Here is a 21,623-nt window from a genome sequence, read left to right on the forward strand (position 1 = left end):
AGGTCTGGCAGCATCTGTGAAGGAGAAAACAGAGTTAACGTTTCAGGTACGGTGACCCTTCCTCAGAACTCTGAGGAAGGGTCACCAGACCCGAAACATTAATTCTGTTTTCTCCTTCACAGATGCTGCCAGACCTGCTGAGCTTTTCCAGCAACTTCTGTTTTTATTCCTGATTTACAGCATCTGCAGTTCTTTTGGTTTTTATCTCTGTCTCAGGCTTGCTGCAGTGTTCCAGCAAAGCTCAGCGCAAGCTGGAAGAACAACACCTCATTTTCCACTTGGTGACCCTGCAGCCCTCTGGACTCAATATTGTGTTCAATAATTTTAGAACTTGAGCTCTCCAATGTCCTAGTCTCCTAGCCCACACACCAGGCCTTGTTATCATATAGTCTGACATTACACTATCTATTGTTAGCCACTAATAGTCTCCATTAACAGCTATTTACCCTCCTAGCCAGATCGTTATCAACTCCTTTGTCTGTCCAACTGTTTTTCTCTCTCTTTGGGCTCTATTTCCACCTCTCATTCATTCTTTCCCACCACCTTTATCTTCTGCATATAAACCAACATGTTCCTAGCTACCATTAGTTCTGAGGAAGGGTCACCAGCCCTGAAACGTTGACTCTGATTTTTCTTCACACATGCTGCCAGACCTGCTGAGCTTTTTCAGCAACTTCTGTTTTTGTTCTTTTATGAATCATGTGGACAGCTCAGCTCCTGGCAAAGAACAGGCTTAAGTAAAGCAGCTGTGAGGCAAGAATTGAATGGCAAAATAGAGCTACTTTTAGTTTGAGTCACATTCAGTTCAGTTTTCATTTATGTCCCTTCACTGATTTTCTTTTTAGCTACCCCCACTGCTTCTGATTTTTTCTGCAGTAACTTTCATCATTGTAACTCTTGGTGTGCTTTAGATTTTTGCAGCAAAACTTTTAGTTATTTGCCAAACATATAGTTCTATTAATTTCTAAAAGCAAATCGTGTATAATCTGTATCTGTTATTTTGGCTGAATGAAAGGAGAGATTGATGTAGTAGTATGCAACATATTCATGCTGTTGACAGCAAGATAAATGGTATTAAAGCTAGATCCACTGAAAGTTCTAGTTACAGCAAAGCAAATTAGTTAAACAACGCATTTGCTCAAGTTTGCATTTTAGAAGTATCAATTAGTATTTTTGTGGCGAGCCTCCAGTCTTTAAACATTCAAATAAAAAACCATTTATTGAAAATGTTTTCATATTTGAATGCATTTGAAAGTGTTTTCTCTAATTCAACTCATTATGTCTCTCAGATGCAGCTGTTGGATACCTTCCCAGTGGAAGGAGGCCAGAAGGACCCAAAGCAGCGCTATATTCCTTTCCTGCCAGGTACAGTAACACATGCAATCAGTTTTCTTTCTTGGTCTCACCCTGAAAACCTCTCCTTTTTTGGGCCCTAAAAACAGCACAAATAGATTTTGTTTGTCTACAATTTACTTTGTGACATTAATGATAGATGTTGATTGGTCTTTTTGTTTCATTCATTATTAGTCACTGACAAAGTTAGCATTTATTGCCATTGAGATGGCGGTGGTAAACTTCAGTATGTTAGCTGAAGGTACTCCCAAAACACTGTTAGAGTGGGAATTCCAGGATTTTGACCTAACGACAACGAGAGAACAGGAAAATAATGGCATAGCATCTGACTTAGAGGAAAACTGCAGGTGCCTGTGGTCTTGTGTGCTTGCTGCCCTTGATTTTAGGTCATCGGTTTGGATGGTGTTTTCAGAGAGCCAAGATGAATTGCTGTATGCATCTTGTAGATGGTACACACTGCTGCCAGGGATTGTTTAAGGTGGTGGGTGGGGTGCCAAACAAATGTGTTGCTTTGTCCTGGATGGTGCCAACTTTCCCAATGCTATTGGAGCTGCATTCATACAGACAAGTAGAGAATTCCATCACATACAGGACTCATGCCTTTGAGATGTTTGCTAGGCTGTGGAGTATTGGGAGGTGAGTCACAGACTACCTACCTTCTGACTTGGTATTATTTCCACAGTATGTATACAGCTCATCCAATAAATTGTATTGTCAATGCTCGCTCTCAGAATGTCAATGTTGGAGAGTGTGACAGTTATGATGCCAATTGAATGTCAAGGGAGATGTTTAGACATTCTCTTGGAGATGCTTGTTACCTGGCACTTAGGTGATATAAATGCTGTTCATCGCCTATTAATTGTTATCCAAGTCTTGCTTTATGCAGGCATGGTGGTTTCTAGGAAGTTGCAAATGTTACTGAGCACTGCAGTCATCAGAAGGCATTCCCACATCTGACTTCAAGAGAGGCCAGAACATTGGTGAAGCAGTTGAACATGGTTGGGCCTAGTATGCAGCCCTGAGGAACTTTTGCAGAGATGCCCTGGAACTGGGATGATTGGCCAGCAACAACCGCAGCCAACTGTCATTCTTGCTGCTAGATATGAGGTCAGCCCATGGAGAGTTTGCTTTCAGCTCCCATTATCTTCAATTTTACTCAACAGAGAGATTTGCAATTATTAGAGTTGGAGATTCCAAAGCATTTTTGTAATCACTGGACACCTCAAAACGTTCTTCAACCAATGAGTTCTTTCTTGAAGTGTTGTAACATTTGTATGTTGCCAATGTTTACATAGCAAGCTCCCACACACACACGTGCGTTAATAAGCAGGTGATCTGTTTCAGTGTTGTTGCTGGAGGGATAAAAAATGGGTCAGGATTCCATGGATAGCTTCAGTGCTCTTCTTCAGAAAATCCCATGGGTGGCACGGTGGCTCAGTGGTTAGCACTGCTGCCTCACAGTGCCAGGGACCCAGGTTTGATTCCAACTTTGGGCGACTGTCTGTGTGGAGTTTGCATATTCTCCCCTGTCAGTGTGGGTTTCCTCCAGGTGCTCCGGTTTTCTCCCACAGTCCAAAGATGTGCAGACTAGGTGGATTGGCTATGCTAAATTGCCCATTGTGCCCAGGGATGTTTAGGTTAGGTGGGTTAGACATGGGAAATACAGTGGTAGAGGAATGGGTCTGGGTGGGATGCTCTTTGAAGGTCGGCGCAACATCGAGGGCCGAAGGGCCTGTACTGCGCTGTAATGTTCTATGTTCTATGATTTTTTTTACAACCAACCAAACAGGAAGATGTGTTTAAAATCTCCAAGAGGTGAGAGTGCTACTAGGGCCCCTTGATGGCACACGCTTTATGAAATGTTGACTTGATAACGAGGGCCATTACTCTCAGCTGATATCTAGAATTTAGCTATTTTGTTTTCATTTGGACCAAGTCTGCAATGAGTCCTGAAGCTAACTGGTTCTGACAAAACCCAATGTGAACATCAATGAACAGGTTACTGGTAAAGTATTGCTTTATATAGCATATTCTCTGACCAATTTTCTTCATTTGCTGATGATTTGAGAGTAAACAGATATGGGGAGAATTACCCAGATTGAATTTGTTCTTCCATCTGTGGATTGGATATGCCTGGATAATTTTTCACTACGTTGGATAGTTGCAAGTGTTGGAGCTGTATTAATATAGCTTGGTTAGGTGTCCAACTAGTTATTGAGCACAGGTCTTCAGTACTATTGCCATGATGTTATCAGAACCTGTAGCCTTTGCTATATTCAGTGTTCTTGGCCATTTCTAATATCACGTGAAGTGAATTAAATTGCCCGAAAGTGATGGTGGGAATCTTAATCCATCTGACATGTTGAGATGAAGATAGTTACAATTGTTTCAGCCTTGTCTTATGCAATGATGTGCTGGGCTCTCCTATCATGGAAAATGTGATCTTTATGAAGTCTGCTCCTTCAGTAAGTTATTTAATTATCCACCGCCATTATTGATTGGATATGGCAAGACTTTAGAGCTTATATTTATTCCATTACTCATGGGATCACTTATAGAGTCATAGAGCATGGAAACAATAAACCCAACTAAACCAGACCCACCTGCCTGCGCTTGGCCTATATCCCTCCAAACATTTTTATTCATGTATTTATCCAAATGCCTTTTAAACGTTGTAAATGTACCCACAGTACTATATACCGAAGGGAAGGTGGAATAAGGAAGACAGACACTAATTTTGCAACTTGGACTAAAAAGCAGAAAGGAAATGTGGATACCTTCCTTCATGGAACATTCATTGTGCCAAGAAAGGGCACTACTCCCGAAAATCGTGCCCCACTTTGCACCATCTCTTCCCTGCCATCCCCAGTCTGTACAGCCTGACATTTTTTCTCTCCAGTTGCCATCTTTTGCTATGTTCCTGAACCAAAATGCTGTTCTTACCTTTTCAGTCAGGCACCCATGATCTTTCTTCTTGGGATTCCCCTTTTTCATCAGCCATGGCTTCAACTGCACTGTTATTATTTAGCTGTTCGTCAATCTGATTAGCCATCACCTCCAAAAGAGAAATGGAAGTCCATGGTAGCAGTTAAAGTCACTGCAGTGTAGATTTTTTTTTTAAATCAACACGTTCAGACATGTAATGGCACACACTGCTGTAGCAGATAGGATTTCAACCCAGGTTTGTTCACCCAGAGGTTGGGACACTACCATTGCACTATAAGAGTCCTCCACTGCCTATGGATGAATAGTGTGTGATAACCTCTTCTTTAATGTTGGCATCAAGAATAACTTTTCTATTGGGGAGAGGATGATGAATATACCTGCCCTATATTTGAATTAAAATTCACCCCATATTTGAATTAAAATGTTGCATTTAAATGACCACCCTTACAACATGCTTGTTTAAACGAATCCACATTTCGTTGCTTCACAGCTGGTATCTGCCTATACATAATTGCTACGACAGTCTTCAAACTTTTTATTAATCCCACCTAATAATTCTCGACTACTTGCTTACTTCTTGTTATATCATCTCTTAATAAAGAAATAATTTCCTTTTTAAATCTGAAATGCTACTACTTCTCCCTTTTCAGATTCCCTAAATGTCCAGCATGCACAATAATCTAACTGGTAGTTTTCTGGCACAGCCAACAAACCAATGTTTGACAAGTGTACTAATATTTTACTTTGAGCGTTGAGCAGTAATCAATCAGAAAGTACTTCCCCTGATTACTGAGTTTGACGATAAAGTTATAATTACTGGTAGCATAAATAACGTGCATGTAAGGAAGTTTTATGTTTTCCAATTCGGCAGCTGTTTGATTACCACATATGAAATTTCCCTGCTGATTCTGTAAAATGCAGTTGTGATTGTGAAATATAGCAAGGAGCAGAGTGATTGTGTCGTGAGTTTCTGAGCTTGGCATATCATTTGATATAGTCCATGTGGGGGAATTCTAGCCATGCGATCATGTATCCAAGTAGCCTGAGGTCTGCAGTGCCTTGACTGTGTTTGTGATCAGCTGGGACTGAAATTAATTTATATATCAACCTTGTAGTTGTTGTCTAGTCCTGTTTAGAACTAAGATTGTGATGAAAACCGAAAGAACTGAGTATGCTGTAAATCAGGAACAAAAACAGAAGTTGCTGGAAAAGCTCAGCAGGTCTAGCAGCATCAGTGAAGAAAAATAAGAGTTAATGTTTTGGGTCTGGTGACCCTTCCTGAGATTGTGATATGGCTAAAATGGAGAGAAGCTAAGTATTATCAATTCTGTCAAGTTGTTTATTTGCAAGTTCAGTTTTCAAACTTTGTCCCACTTACCAAGTTCTTTACCTGTGCCATTTTTAGCTTCACACAATTGACCTTGTTTTGAATTCTATCTCAATTTCATCTGCTGCCATCTCATTTTGTGCCCATCAACATAAAGGGATATTCTGAAATTTAGAGAAGGTTTTATTAGACCCTAAATATCTAACACACTGGGTGTAAATTTTCACCTCTGAGGAGGTCGTGGGAAGGGTTAATAATTAGATGAGTTGGCCTTGGATGGATACTCTTCCCTGTTTTTACATCACACATTGTGCTGGCTGAGAAGGCCTGTGGGAGTCTTCTCAACTCCCCACCAATTAAGATCCTTTAAATGGTCAATTAATGTTGGTGACTTGTCACCTCTCTGACTACCTTCATTCTTAGTGGGCGAGAAAGGTGGCTGGTTTCCTGACTGGGAAACCGTTGCCCTATGCCTGCTGAGGGTCTTCATTGGCTCCAATCTGGGACTAATTGGAAGCACGGATTGGGGTGGTCCCAAGGTCATAGTCTCTGAAAGCCAGCCTTCTGCCCATATCTCTGAATACTCTTGACATCGTCTCCTCGTCCATCCTACAAGAAGCAAAACAAAACTACTCACCTACTCGCCATTGAATGCCCTGAAAAGTAGCCCTCCACCAATGGTGAATTAGTTCTTATTAGTTCTTACCGAGCTACTAGGTCCACAATTCAGCAAGCTATATGATTGAGGGGAGGGTGGTGGCTGTGAGTTGGTCAATATCTAACATGCCCTCTCCACAGTCTCTAAAAGGCAAATCTAGACCACTGTTTGTGTTTGACCTCTGTTCAAATGTACAGCTTCTGAAGAGAATTGTAGAATGTTATGTTGTAGAAAGAGGCCACTTGGTCTATTGTGCCAACACCAGCTGGTAAAATGAGTATCATTACCAAGTATCAATCTCCTACTTTTCTCCAATTATTGTACATTAGTTTTATCCAAATATTTTGGCAAATCTGGCTTATCCAAAACTTAGTTGCTTAGAGGGTGCAGTACATTATCTATGCAACATTCCCTGTACTAGTCCACGAGGAATGTAAACTTCCCTGCAATAGTGAAAGTGCTTTGTCAAAAGAAAAGTTACCATAAGGACAAATGTAAATGTTAATTTAACTTTAATTTCCCCTTTGGTTATTTGAATGCCTGTTATTTGCAGAAGTGAAAATATGTGATAGAATTCTGTACTCTGCCACAGAGTTTACATCAAAAGTTCCTGATGGTGATTTCTTGGGTGAAAATTTGGATATGACTTTTTTTTATTTTCATCCGTTTTCCGGGCATTATGTAACTGCAGAATGCACACAACTGAAAGTCATGTTGAAGTTCATTGAATGCAGGTGCTAGCCATATTCAAGATATACGTTCGTGTGGCTGGGGAAGCGGTTACGGTTCAATGTTGAAGTTAACAATCCCATTTAATGGCTTCAGCTAACGCAGTATACATGGTAGTGATTCTACCAGGAATGGGTCTCTCAGGACAGCAGTTCAGTATGTGGGTGATGGTTTGATTTGAATGGCCCTCAGTCACAATTTGAGGTGCTCCTCATTTTCCACTTGTAGGGCAAGTGGCAACATCTTTGAGTTGGGATGTCATGTTGCAGCTGTACAGGACATTGGTTAGGCCACTTTTGGAATACTGCATTTATTTCTGGTCTCCCTGCAACAGGAAAGATGATGTTAAACTTGAAAAGATTAAAGTTCTGAAAAGATTAACAGGGATGTTGCTGGGTTTGGAGCGTTTGAGCTATAGGGGAAGGGTGAATAGGCTGGGCCATTTATTCCTGGAGTGTCGGAGGCTGAGTGGTGACCTTACAGAGGTTTATAAAATCATGAGGACCAAGGATAGGGTAAATAGACAAGGCCTTTTTCCCAAGAGTAGGGAAGTTCAAAACTACAGTGCATAGGTTTAAGGTGAGAGTGGAAAAATTTACAAGGGACCTGAGGGGCAGTGTTTTCACACAGAGGGTGGTGCATGCATGGAATGAGCTGCCAGAGGAACTGGTGGAGGCTGGTACAATTACAACATTTGCAAGGCATCTGGATGGGTATGTGAATAAGAAGGATTTAGAGGGATGTGGACCAAATGCTGGCAAATGGGACTAAATCAATTTAGGACATCTGGTCAGCACGGACGAGGTGAATCAAAGAGTCTGTTTCCATGCTGTATAACTCTGACTCTATGACTGTCTCTTCCCTGGTCTATCCCCATATAGTTGAGTGTTGTCCAAATTTTCCATGGACAGTTGAAACCTGGAGTGTCACCACTCTGGTGAGATGCTAGTTCAAGGTTAATAACATTTGCAGCCCAGCAGGAGCTGTGTTCCGGAGAGATGGCACTGTTTTAGTTTGTTGGGCATGGATTGTATTTGAGTATGGCCTATGAGATTTCACTCTGGTGTGTAGGTTTCCTTTATGTCAATGAGAGCCCTGTGACAATGGGAGTGTTTCATTAGCTATCAGCTGATTCTTGATGGATGAATTCCCTGCAGACATCATGAAGTTCAATGAATGAGAGCAGTGAGAGAGCCTTTGAGCTGTGTTGGTCACTGGAAACACCCTTCTGGACATCCACTACGTTTTGTTTGGTGATTTCTGAGCCAGGTTGAGCAGTGGTCCTCTACTTTAATCACCTTATGCTGCACAACAGCAATGTTTTCATGTGAGATTCACTCTCATGAGCACGAACCAAATCCCAGCCCTGCCCAAAAACTACAATCACTTTACTTGGCCTCACATGTTGACAGCCACCACATTTGTTTCCCAGAGATTTAGAAAGATCTTTATAGTCTGCTGGACACTAAAAAGTGAACAGCTCCTCGACGAATTCAAGGAAAATGAAAATGCCAGTGTGGTAATAGCTGTTCTCAAGTCCCTTGATGAAGGATGTCACATTAGATGATGGGAAACAGTGGTAAGCATTGACTTCAAACAGTCAAGCTTAAAGACATGGAAACTCCAAGGCAACCTGAAAGTAACTTAAGCAGTTACGACAATAATGGCCTAGAATATGCACTGATGCCATTGTTTCACAAATCCTTAGAAAGTTTCAAACACCAGATAGCAAACAAGGTATGCAGATCTTAAACCAAACATGATCCAGACCAATTTCCAACAAGGCCTGAGCACTGAATTCACCTTTGTTGACCTACTGTGACAGTGCTTTTTTACTTTATTCTTTCATGGGCTATGGGCATCAATGGCTAGGCCAGCAAATATCATCTCTCTCTAACTACCCACAAGGCAGTTAAGTGTCAACCACATTGCTGTGTGTCTGGAGTCACAAGTAGGCCAGACCAGTAAGATTGGCAGATTTCCTTCCCTAAAAGGCATTAGTAAATCAGTTGGTTCTTACAATGATTGGTAGTGGTTACATAGTTGCAATTAGGCTAGCAATTTAATCTGGTACCTTTTTTCAAAAATTGAACTCAGATTTCACCACTTGCCTTGTTGGGATTCAAAGCAATGTCCCCAGAACATTGGCCAAGGGTTCTGGATTACCAATCAAGTCACATTCCCAATACCTCCCCTTTTGTACATAAATGTTAATATTTATCTTGATTGTCATTTATTGTCAAATGTAACAGTGTTTGCATTTAGAGCTTGTGAATTGGCTTACGTTTAAACCTTGCCCTAATGTTTATTCAGCATGATAACTGTTATCAGTGAAACTCTCAACATATTTCTGCAGTTGATTTATCAACAGTGAGGACAGTTCAACACTCCTCAGGGGTCTGTTCTCACAAACCGCCTAATTGTATCAGTAAACTGTTATATAACCACAGGAAGTAATTGATGCCAAAACATTGAATGTTTTCAAGAGGCGGCTAGATATAGGACTTGGGGCAAATGGGATGTAAGGTTATGAGGAGAAAGCAGGAATAGGCTTTTGAGTTGGACAATCAGCCATGAACATGATGAATGGCGGAGCAGGTTTAAGGGCCGAATGGCGGCCTCCTGCTCCAATCTTCTATGTCTACATCTATGTATTGATTTAAGAACATTTGGCATGCTAACAGTTGGAAAACTAGAATTCCACTAATACTGGTACATATTTCATTAATGATTAAACATGTGGATTGATGTTGTGTCAGTTGGCAGTAATGTTAAACCAATCCTCAGTACCAGTCTATAAGATACAACTTCCTTATCGTTCAACCATTTCATGCACTTTCATTAGCTCATGAACTGATGAGTGTGTGTTAATTTAATCGATAGTACAAAATAGCAGTGACCAGGAACTTATGAGATGATGAATGGCTTGGCCCCCTGCAAGAAAAGTTGATGGCCAGGATAGTACATCTGCCTCCCCCCAAAAAAAAGCTACTTAGAAAAATGGGCTGTCCACACAAACCAACTTTTATAGCATGGCAGTTTAGCTTCTTGATTATTTATTTTATATTTTGGATGAACTACTGATTGTGCCTCCATGAACTCAGACATGGGGGGCAAATACAGTGGGCTGGTCTACTTTGCATGTCCTCCATCACAGTCCAGTAGCTCAGTTAGCTGATAGATAGCAGAATCTAATCCAAGGGTATTGTTTCAAATCCTACAGAATATATATTTATTTTTAAATATTTTATTCAAAAACATTTAAAAAAAATTTACAGTCAATTCTCCATGGACTGAGTTCATTGGAAGTCTCGTTTAATGAAATTGCCTGATTATATTACCTCACCATTCAATAAATCATCAGAAGCATATTTTAGAGGAAGCAGTTGATTAAATGCTGGGTAAAGTGGAAGTAAGAATTGCAATCAGTTAAGGACTGCAGAGTACGGTTACTCTGTATCAAGCCAACTTTTAAGACATCAGCTGACACTCTGACTTTTACATTACAAAGTGACATTACACACGTGCAAAAGATGTTCCCTTTTGTTTCAAGTCAGTAATAAGTACAAAACCTCCTTAACTAACTGAATAAAGCCACAAGATTACAGAGCTTAAAGCAGAAGAGTGAATAGAGCAAACACTAAATATTGCCTTCATTGATCATCAATATTTCAAAACCAAATGTCAACATTGGTTAAACATGAACTAACAGCAAATTGCAGTTGACTGTAAATTACACATTAAATTAAATCACATACAGTTAAGAGAGACCTTACAAATTGGCTCAGCAGTGCACTTGGCATATAGGCCATCAAACACATTTCCAAAATCTTTGAAGATGCTTTGTTTCTTACAAAGAATTTCAGATCCCCTCCTTCTAGGGTGTAGCCTGACTCTCAATCCGAGAATGGGGCACAAACTATCATAGTTTCATGGATACAATCCGTAACAAAAATAGCACATCTCTGCAGGATCTCCTCACCTCTGTCTAGATGTGGCACTTAGCTTATTCTCAGCCTCTGGATCTTGTCACTGTCTTCTGCAGCATGCCTGTACTGTACCATCAGAATCTTCATCTACTGTTGAGCTTGGAGGGCTTTATGTTGCTTTTAGTTTCTTAGAAGCTGGGAGGGTCAGTTATCTTCGTTGGTTTCCCTTTTTAGTTTCTCCTTTCAGTAAGGGTCTCTGTCAAAAATTACAAGCTTTGGAATCACAGAATACATCACACTATTCTCAAAGGAGTTGTCTTCTCTAGAACTAACTGCTGATACGAAATAGGCAGCCAATTAATTGATTGGCCAAGTAAATGTTACTTTCTGTACCCACTGGCATTTTACCCCCACCAGGATAAGCTCCTGGTATCTGGGGAGATCTCAGGATGAACCCTGGTGAGCTCCTTTTGTGATCCTGTGTAGTTTAGGGAATGGGACCTTCATTTATGGTTGTTCCTTGGCCCATAGATGTGACCCACAAAAGCGATGACTATCCTTTTGACTTTGTCCTGTCACTGGAAAAGCACCTCTCTGATATTGCTTGGGCTTGCTCACCTGGCCACATCATGGTACAAGAAGACTTGTCCGGTCTTCTAAGGCATGTAAATGGCAGGACCCTTTCCCTTTCCTTCGGCTTCAGCAGAGACCATCTCTTTTGTTGCTGCTGAACCAATGAGGCTGGGCAATCTTCAAACTGGGTCATTATTCTCAATTGGATGGCAGCACTTGCAATGACCTCTCGACGGACCATAGCTGGTAAAATGTTGCCTGCTGCCCCACTGTCCCATCTGCATGTGGTTGGTACCCACTTCTGGTTCCAGTGCTGTAACTCCCTAGCTTTTGTAAAATCAAATCCACAGTTTTTGGGCACGATATTTCTCTTTCAAAACAAGTTGCATTTATTTCTGCCTGTGGTGTGGAGTGTGTGGATACTGTAGCTAGGGCTAGAGTCTTTTCATGATCATCATCCATGACCTCAAATAGAGAAAGCTAATGATGCCAGTATCGGTGCTAAGGGCAAAGAAACCTGAACTGTCGCCACGATAAGGAGAAAAATAAATAAAGGTCATAAGTGAATGATAAAATGTTAAATAAATATTGATACTGCAGCTTTACACCTGGGTTCATGTGCACTTCACAGACCAGAACATATAAAAAATTTGGCACAAATAGGGGTAATGATACAGAGGCATCATAAGCAGTATTTGGGTTTTTGTATGGTTGAGTGAAGTTGCCTGTTAAGCATGAGAACTGCTTCCACCTCAGCCTGCAGAAATACGAGATTCAAGAAAGGAACTGGCATTTTAAGTATTTGCCTCTGTTATTGTAAAATTAAAAATCATGGTAACTGAAGAAACATTGTCCCTTTATTTAGATGCATCTGAGATATTGATTATAACTTTTGAAGTAACTTTCCTTTGCCTCGTGTCATTTTCTCTGGCTGCATTTTTATTTCTGTCCCTTTGGAAGTATTATAACTGGGGAATCACCAGTGGTATCACTTTTCTTTGTGAATTCCAGTTTGCTAGAATTTATTTTATGCTTTTTGGGTTCCTTATTTTGCTGCTGACTTTGAGTCTTTTTTTTCTGGTCCATTCTCTCTACTTGAGTCATTTTTGGCATATTCATGCAGGTTGTATACAGTTACTGTACTGTGCTCAATTTTTTCAGTTGTTAGTACTTTTTCTGTGTCTCACCGCATTAGGCTGAGGAGGAGTTCAAACAGGGTTGTTTTTGGATGAGACATTAAACTAAAGACTTGTCTTCAGTTCAGAATGACTAAGAGCTAGAATCTATTCAGTTGTCCTAGCCAAAATTTCTTCCCCCTCCAGCAATCAAAAAGCAGGTTAAATAGTCATTCGTAAAATCATGATTTGTGGCACTTTCCTGGCACTGAATGTCTACTGCATTTACATCTGTTGCTGTATTACAACAGGCGAGCAAAATTTCTTTTTTGGAAGAAGCAAAGTAGAAAGCAAAGAATGGTTTCAAAACTGTGGACTCCTATGTGGAAGTTAGAGCATTGTTTTCATATTCTTACCATGTAAATAAGGATATTCCTGACAGAATCTGACAGAAGTGGAGTTACGGACTGAACATAAAAAGTGGAGCCCTGACCCTATGGCTATAAGACCTCCTTTCTTTGGAAACTCCATTATTCAACCAAATTCAGGGAAAAACTTAGAAATGTTGGCATTGAGAACACTTTAATTTGTCCCCAATGCGAAAAGCCCCAGACATGAGCTAGCTACTCCTTTGGTCAGTTTGTTTCGTTCAGCTTGGTCTATGCTGCTTCTGTTTTAGGAGGTCCAATAGCACATCCACGCTGATTAAAACTCCTAAGGTCCTGTGGTGAAGATGATGACAGTGACAGTCTAAATGCAGCATTCATTCTGTGCCAGCAAAGTCCCAAACATCACAGTTTTACGAATAATTATTTGGCATGCTTTTTGATTGTTTGTTTGAGGGGGAAGAAATGTTGGCCAGGTCATCTGAAGATATTCCAGCTCTTCATTATTCTGAACTGGAAGATCTACTACTAGTACACCTAATTCCTCTCCCTTTCGCCTTGTACAAATTTAAGTTCAAGAAGAAAGGGAGAGGGATTAGGTTTACTGGTAGAAACATTGACTGAGGTCACTTATCAAACCTTGTGCAGTGCAGGAGACTCTTGTCTATAATTTCAATATGAATGTCAGACAGAGTTGTAGCTTTACCAGGAGATCCAGGCACAATGTTGGGGCATTACTGCTGTTATCAGATAGATGTATAGGTTTATTTATTTGTGCATATAGATGACTTTTCCCATTGCTTTGAGTGTTCAGCAAGGAGGCCAATTGTTGACTCTCTTAGTTGGTATTAGCTCATCAATGATAAACCAAATCTTGATTTGCTGATCCAATCACAAATATTGCCAGTGAATTAGGAGTCAGTGAAGACACTGAGCTTGAAGCATGCTCACCTTTCCTATCGGGACCTGACTCTGCTCAAATGTTGAGTTTTTTGATGACAGAAACTTCTCCATTTGAATCTGTTCAGTGTTATCTTTCCCTATTAGAGGGGTGGACCTTACAAACTCTGAGACTGGATTTCAGAATGACTTTAGTCACATTCACCCCAATTCAGACACAATGTTGTCATTAGTCTTCAGTGCAATTTCAATGAGTTACTTTTCGTAACTGATGGAACTGAAGTCCGTCTGGGTGTTCTCTGTGAATTTCATTGCCATCTCTCGTTATGCCTCTTGCCCATCCTTGGCTTCACTTCTTCACCTGCTCTTGGCCTCCTGATTGTTTGTCATTCTTGGATGATGACTGTTTGCATGAAGCAAGCAAAGATACTCCATGACAGTCCATAAATTTGCAGGTTGGGTGGATTGGCTATGCTAAATTGCCCATAGTGTCCAGGGATGTGCAGGCTAGGTGGGCTAGCCATGGGAAATACAGGCTGATAGGGTAGGGGGGTGGATCTGGGTGGAATGCTCTTCAGAGGGTTGGTGCAACTCGATGAGCTGAATGGGTAACTCCACACCTTAGGGATTTTAGGAATCTTTGATTCTTTGACCGGGTCCCAAATGCATTCTGAGGAACTGGCCAAATGTTAATTTGCACGTCTTGTGATTGAGCCAACTGGAGCTGGCATCCCCGCTTATAAAGCAAGACGTCTTCTGGTTATCTTGAATATCCCTCCATTATTGGATTACTTTCTTATCATTTTGTTTAAAAAAAAACAGTTCACTCAAAGGGTAACCAATCAGGTGTCACTCTATAAACAGAGTTTGTGGTACATTTTCCATACTGTTTATGCATTTTAGTTTGAGGAAGCATTACACATTCTTTCCATCTCACCATGTACTCTGGTTCCTGTCTTCTGCCGAGCCACAGAAAATAAAAGGAAAACTAAAGAAGCTTAACCAATCTCCACAATCTGACATGTTTACATTAGTGTGGCTGCTAATTTGAATAAGATATACCATTACAGGACAGTGTGAAAACAGATCAAGATAGCACAAGCCTTACTTTAAAAGTCAGGGTGTTAAATTTCTCCACATTTCCAATATCCAAGCATCATGCATTATCCGTGGCTAAGACTGTCACAGGCATCTGGCTTTCTGGCTTCTCTGATCATTACTCCCCACAAAGGTGCCGATAGGTTGGCAAATGGAAGTTATTACACTCACTGAAGGGGAAAAATAAACAGGTGTTCTGTTTTTATCCAAGACATTTTCTAATGCTTTCAATTTCTCTTCCTATTTTATGATTATGTTCTAATTTCTTACACAGACTGGCTGCCTGAGTGAAGTGAAAGTGTATCATCCTGATGCTGGCAAGCTTTTTGAACAGGAGGCATCAGATTGAAGTCTAATTCCTTTCTTGTCAGATATCTACGTTGCTGTATTTTGCTGTAGACATTGCGAAATCTTGATCAGGATTGTGAATCCTGAGTTGGCCTCATTCCCTTCCCTCAGTATTCCTTGACCAGTATGAATGGTGATGGTGATGGTCTTGAAGCCAGCAAACATTGTATTAACCCACTTTTTATGATTCTGTAATGCGTGACTTTTAAGCCATGGGGAAACCAATGAAGGTACTTAAAAAAAAAGATGCAGCACATTTCTTGCCAGCTGATCTTTCCCCCGTCCAGATTATTTCAGCAACAGGAATAAGTGACTGCATTTTTTGACTTGCAGCAAATTACAATGTGGCAGTGATAAGTCTAATGAGGATCCTATCTTTACCCAGGTGGATTGAGTGAACTATATTCAGACTCTTTAAAGTGTACAAAAATGATCATTGATGGCTTCTGGAATGCAAATAGTGTGCGCAGAATCATAGAATAGAAGGCCATTCCGCCTATCACGTCTGTATTGATTCCTTTAAAAAGCAGCCTGTTAGTTTATCCCACTCCACAGCTCTTTTCCCATATCCCTCTGTGCAGTTTTTGTTTTCTCCATGTTTCTATCCAATTACCTTTACTCGAGGCCACCACCTTATCAAGCAGTCAATTCTAAATCCGAACCACTTGCATAAAGAAAGCTCTTCCCTCAAACAAATCTTACCAACCCTTCAGCCATTGGAAAAATGATTCCCTTTATTTTGTCTACCTCCAATCTTTATAATTTTGAGAAATTCCATTAAATCTCCTCTCAGCCACCTTTGCTGTCAGTAGAATAATCTCAGCTTCTTGGTTCTATCCGCATGCCTGTAATCCCTGATTCGTCAAACCATTCAAATAAATCTATTCCATCTCATTTGCCATGCCTGTGCATTCTTCCCAAAGTGTGCTGTCCAGTATTGGCCAGTTGTGGTGAAATTAATGTTCGTAAGTTTAGAATAAATTCCTGGCTTTTGTACTCTAATATGCACCTTCTATTTATAAAATGCAGGATCTGATTTGTTTTACTAAATGTTTTATTAACCTTTTCTGTTACCTTCAAAGATTTGTGCATAATTACATACGGGTCTCTGTGGCCTCACATTCCCTTTTAAAATTGCACTGTTTAGTATTTGTAGTTTCCCCTCATTCTTGCTATCAAAATGGATAATTTTGCAACTGCCCATTTCAACTGCCCTTTTGCATTATTACTGTCTTCCTCATCAAATAAATTTCCAAATTTCATATAAACTGAAAATTTTGAAATTGTGCTCTGAATTCCCAAGACCAATTTAAATTAGCAGTAGTTCCAATACCAAATCCTATTGTTTACCTCTCCACTGACTAACGGTGTTCCACCACAGCTACCTGTTTTCTATTCAATTTTGTATCCATTATGGTACTGCCACTTTATTTTCTCTTGGACTTCAATTTTGCTAACAAGCCTGCACTGTGATACTTTTTCTCTCACATTTTTGAAATTTATTACACAACATCAACTGCACTGCCTTCATTCACCCTCTTCGTTAACTCCTAAAAGTGCAATTAAATTAGTCGAACACATTTTGCCCTGAAAAAAAAATGTGCTGGCTATCCGTTATTTTTGCATGCTTGTCCAAGTGGCTGTAATTTTTTCCTGATTTTTTTAAAGCATTGCTACTGTTGGCATTAAAGTGACAGACCTGTAATTATTTGGTTTCTTATCCTTTACTTTTTTGAATAAAACTGCAGTATCTGCAATGTCTACAGTCATCTGATGACAAACCTGTGTCTAAAGAGGATTCCAAGATTGTGCTCAGCGCTTCTACAAGTCATTAGCTATAAGGAGAGGCTGGACAAACTTGGATTGTTTTTTCTAGAATATCAGAGGCTGAGAGTGTGACCCGATAGAAGCATATAAAATTACGAGAGGCAGGGATATGGTGGATAGTTAGAGTATTTTTACCTGGCGTAGAAATATCAAATACTAGGGCACATAAGTTTAATGTGAAAGGGAGAATGTTTAAAGGAGATGTATGAGGCTAATTTTTTTTTACATAGAAGGTGATGGGTGCTTGGAAGATGCTGCCAATGGGGGTGGCAAAAGCAGGTATGATAACAATGTTTAAGAAACATTTAGATGTGTGAATAGGCAGGGAACAGAGGGATACAGACCATGTGCAGTCAGGTAGGATTAGTTTAGAATGGTATCATGGTCATCACTGACATGGTGGGCTGAAGGGCTTGTTCCTGTGCTGCACTGTTCTATGTTCTGCATTCTTCCCTTGCTTCACTCAACATCCCACCTAGACTGAATGACTTATCCATGTAGTAACACTTGTCTTTCTAGCACCTCCCTTGTTTTTACCTCATGTTGTAACCCAACAACCTCAAGATTGTGTGTTAATGTCCTACCGTAGGGCAAAACTTTTAAAAAAAAATCAAGGCTGATATATCGGTGTTGTAGTGTGGGATTGCTGCACCATTGAAGCTGTGGTCTTTCAGATAACAGATTTAACGAAGGCTGTTACTTCACTCTGAGGTGGATATAAAATATCCCATAGAAATATTTGGTCAAACCTAGCAAAATCTGGTCAATATCTAGCCCTCAATCTATAAAAAAACAGATCATCTAGTCTCTATTACCTTTCTGTTTGTAGGGGTTTGTTGTGTGCATTTTATCTGCTGCATTTCCTGTAAATGTGAAGAATTAAAACTACTAAATTTACTGTTTTGAGATGTTCAGTGACCATGCAGTGCAAGTCTTTTGTTTAACTAATCTAAATCTAGTACCATCAACTGTTCCTCAAGGTGCTTAGCGACTGTGATATTTTCCATATCACCCATATCGTTTCAATGGATAGAATCCAGTATATGCCAACTTCCTTGTTGGTCAGGAAATTTCTGAAGACATTTCAGAATTTCATTCATTGCTGTGCACTTAACATGATCTCTTATCCTATTCACTGTTGGTATTAAATATTTCTTTTATTACTACTGTATAGTTCAGTGTCTATCAGGAATTTCTTTATCTTGGTGCCCCCCCCTTCCAATTTAGTTTAAACCTCACCCTGCAATGCAAGTTAACCTCTTTCCATGCATATCAATCACAGCTCTGTTCAGGGACAAACATAAACCACCTGCCACAGACAGGTTCCAAAGTCCTGGGATTTCTGAAGCTTTCACTTGTAGCATATCTGTCGCTATTATCTTTCTAATTGTACACTCAGTTGCATGTAGCATTGCAAGTGATCCAAGGATTACAACCTTTAATAGCTTGCTTTTTAACATCCTTTCTAACTTCTTAAACTCTGACTGCAGAACATCAACCTTCATTCTCTCTATGTTGTTCATTCTGGTTTGGATCACTAATTCTAACTCTCTTCTTTCATGCCAGAGAACATTCTGCATCCTTTCCATGATGTCCCTTACTCTGTCTTGAGGAAGCCCTTAGACATATGGGTCTCAAATTGATGGTCACAGAACTGTCTTTCAGTCCCTCTGATTATTGAATCCATAAATACAACTCCATTCCTGCATTTGCCTGAGAATATCTAGAATGTGTGTATGCCCTTCAAGCAAGGATGCAGGGTTAGGCCAGGTAATTGCAGACCAGTTGTCTGACGTTAGTGGTAGGGAAATTATTGGAAAAAATTCTCAAGGAAGAGTTACTTAAGACTTGGAAAGGCAGAGATTGATCAGGGGTAGTAGGCATGGATTTATTAGAGGCAGATCCTGTCCAACTAATTTGAGCATTTTGAAAATATGTTGATGAGGGTAAGTACATTGATGAGGGTAGTACAGTTGATGTGGTATACGTTGACTTAAGTAAGGTCTTTGACAAGGTCCCACAGGGATGGCTGGTCCAAAAGGTAAGAGCCAAGGCTAGTTGATAAACTGGATCCAAAATTGGCTTACAAATAGGAGGCAAAAAGTAATGTTGGAGGGTTGTTTTTTTAAAATGGAAGCCTGAGACCAGTGGTGTTTCACAGGGCTTGGTGCTGGGATCTTTTGCTGTTTGTTATGTACATAAATGGCTTGGATGTGACTGTAGAGGGCATAATCAGCAAGTTTGCAGATGACATAAAAATTGGTGATGTTATTGATAGTAAGGAGGATGTTCTCAGGCTACAGTCAGATATTGATCAGCTGGTAAATTGAGCTGAGCAATGGCAGATGGAATTTAATCCTATAAGTGTGAAGTAATGCATTTTGGGTGGTCTAATAAGGGAAGGATCTACGCAATGAATGGTAGGTCTGTAGGGAGAATTGAGGAACAAATGGACCCTGGTGTACAAGTCCATAGATCCCTGAAATCTCAGGTAGATAAGGTGTGAAGAAGGCATACGGGATGCTTGCTGTCATTAACCAGGACGTAGAATGTAGGAGCAAGGGAGTCATGTTACACCTTCATAAAACATTGGTTAGGCCACAGATGGAATATTGTGTGCCATTCTGGTTGCCACACTAGTGAAGGATGCAGTGGCAATTCCCCAGGGATATTTCTTGGGATGGAAGGTCTCAGTAATGAGGAGAGACTGGATAGGCTGAGTTTGTTTTCCTTGGAGCAGAGGAGGCTGAGAGGGGATCTGTTTGAGGAATGCAAAATCGAGAGGCATAGACAGAGTAAATCATGAGAATCTCTTCCCCATAGTAGACACAATAAGACCAGAGAGCATAAGTTTAAGGTGAAGAGCAAGTGGTTTAGAGGAGATATGTGCAAAGATATTTTCATCCAGAGAGTGGTGGAGACAAGTACTCGTGCAACATTTTAGCATCTGGATGGCTACTTAACATGCCAGGGCATAGTAAGGTATGGACTATATGCTGGTAAATGGGATTAGTGTAGCTTGCTTTTTGTTGGTTGGCATAGACATGATAGGCCGAAAGACCTGATTCTATCCTGTATGACTCTTTATATAAAATATCCATTTGAGTATGTCACGGCAACTATTTTACCATAGAATAATTGGTTGTGTAGAAGAAAAACACATGCTATTCTCCTTTCACACACTGTTAAATTGAATGTTTTAAGAGACTACTTTGTAAAAACGTGAAAAGACATTCCAATCTCAACTTTATAGTATGGCAGTTCATTTAAATATCAACCACTTGCTTTTCCACAATAGCAGGGGCATCATCTGACCTTCTTTCGCTTGTGTTTTTGGTTGCCCTGCACCTGGGAAACTGTCACATGTCAAAATACTTATTCACTTGTTTCTAGTAAAACACAACGTATAACATCAATCTAACCCTGTACCTTGTTCTAAGCTAAATCACTTATGACTGTATGCATGTTCGTAATTTCAAACAACAGTTGACCAAACTGAAATGTCTTAAAGGATGTCCCAAAAGTAATAGAGGATATGTTTAGGGAGGGAATTTCAGAGCTGAGAGCCAATGCTTCATGTCTAATAACAAAAGGATTTGGGGTTAAGCAAGAGGTCAGATATTTGAGCATTTAAGATTGGTGGGAGTTACAGACGTAGGTTTAAGTGAGGTCATGAAGCAATTTGAACACTTGAGGTGAGAATTCATAAAGAGCTATTTCATTTTTTGTTTTAAATGGATGTGATTAAATTGAACACTGAGTCTTAGCAGGGATGCAGCTATCCATTATCTTTTCCTTCCTATAATTTATGTATAAAACAGTCCTATAGTTCTGCATTAGTAATAGAACACTGCATCTTTTCAACAAAGAAATGACCATCAGTGATATTGATAGAAATACACCAAATCTTTGAATAATGAGGTAAAAGCTGCTGTTCTCCAGTGTTTTCAGTCATAAATCACACTTGTGGCTGTTAATCAACAAACGGGCAGATTATATAGCATAAAATATGGCAGTGTTGACTACAATCTAACTGACTATAGTATGACTTAAATGTGATCAACATTTCATCAGACTCTTGTCACTCCGTAGCAGCTGTAATAGAAGTTTAAAATCCATGAAATTGTGAGGAGAAATACGGTATAGTAAACTGTATACAGTATCATGGTACTGAAATAGAGTACTTTTCTGTACATAATTAGATTTTATGGTGTATTTCATTATTTTTGTTTCTCCCCAAGTGGATAGTTTTCTGTACCCTACTAGATGCTATTAAGTTACAATTAAAAAAACACTTGGTAAAGCAGATAGATGCTTTGAACCACCTGACTAATGGAAAATCTGGAAACAACTGATTCAGACAAAAATAGCAAGAACTGCAGATGCTGGAGAATCTGAGATAACAAGGTGTAGAGCTGGATGAACACAGCAGGC

At 39.9% G+C, this 21,623-nt stretch overlaps 1 protein-coding gene across 2 annotated transcripts in view; it reads left to right on the forward strand.

Annotated features, from left to right (window-relative positions):
• Positions 1–21,623, forward strand: part of sh3pxd2b (SH3 and PX domains 2B) — a 293,056-nt gene that overhangs the window by 67,994 nt on the left and 203,439 nt on the right. For both annotated transcript variants that reach the window (XM_048603706.1, XM_048603707.1), the window contains exon 3: positions 1,290–1,365. In XM_048603706.1, the coding sequence (XP_048459663.1) occupies positions 1,290–1,365 (76 nt within the window). The remainder of the gene's footprint in view (positions 1–1,289; positions 1,366–21,623) is intronic.

The sequence above is a fragment of the Rhincodon typus genome, chromosome 12 (assembly GCF_021869965.1).
Source record: "Rhincodon typus isolate 14 chromosome 12, sRhiTyp1.1, whole genome shotgun sequence".
Lineage (NCBI taxonomy): Eukaryota > Metazoa > Chordata > Chondrichthyes > Orectolobiformes > Rhincodontidae > Rhincodon > Rhincodon typus.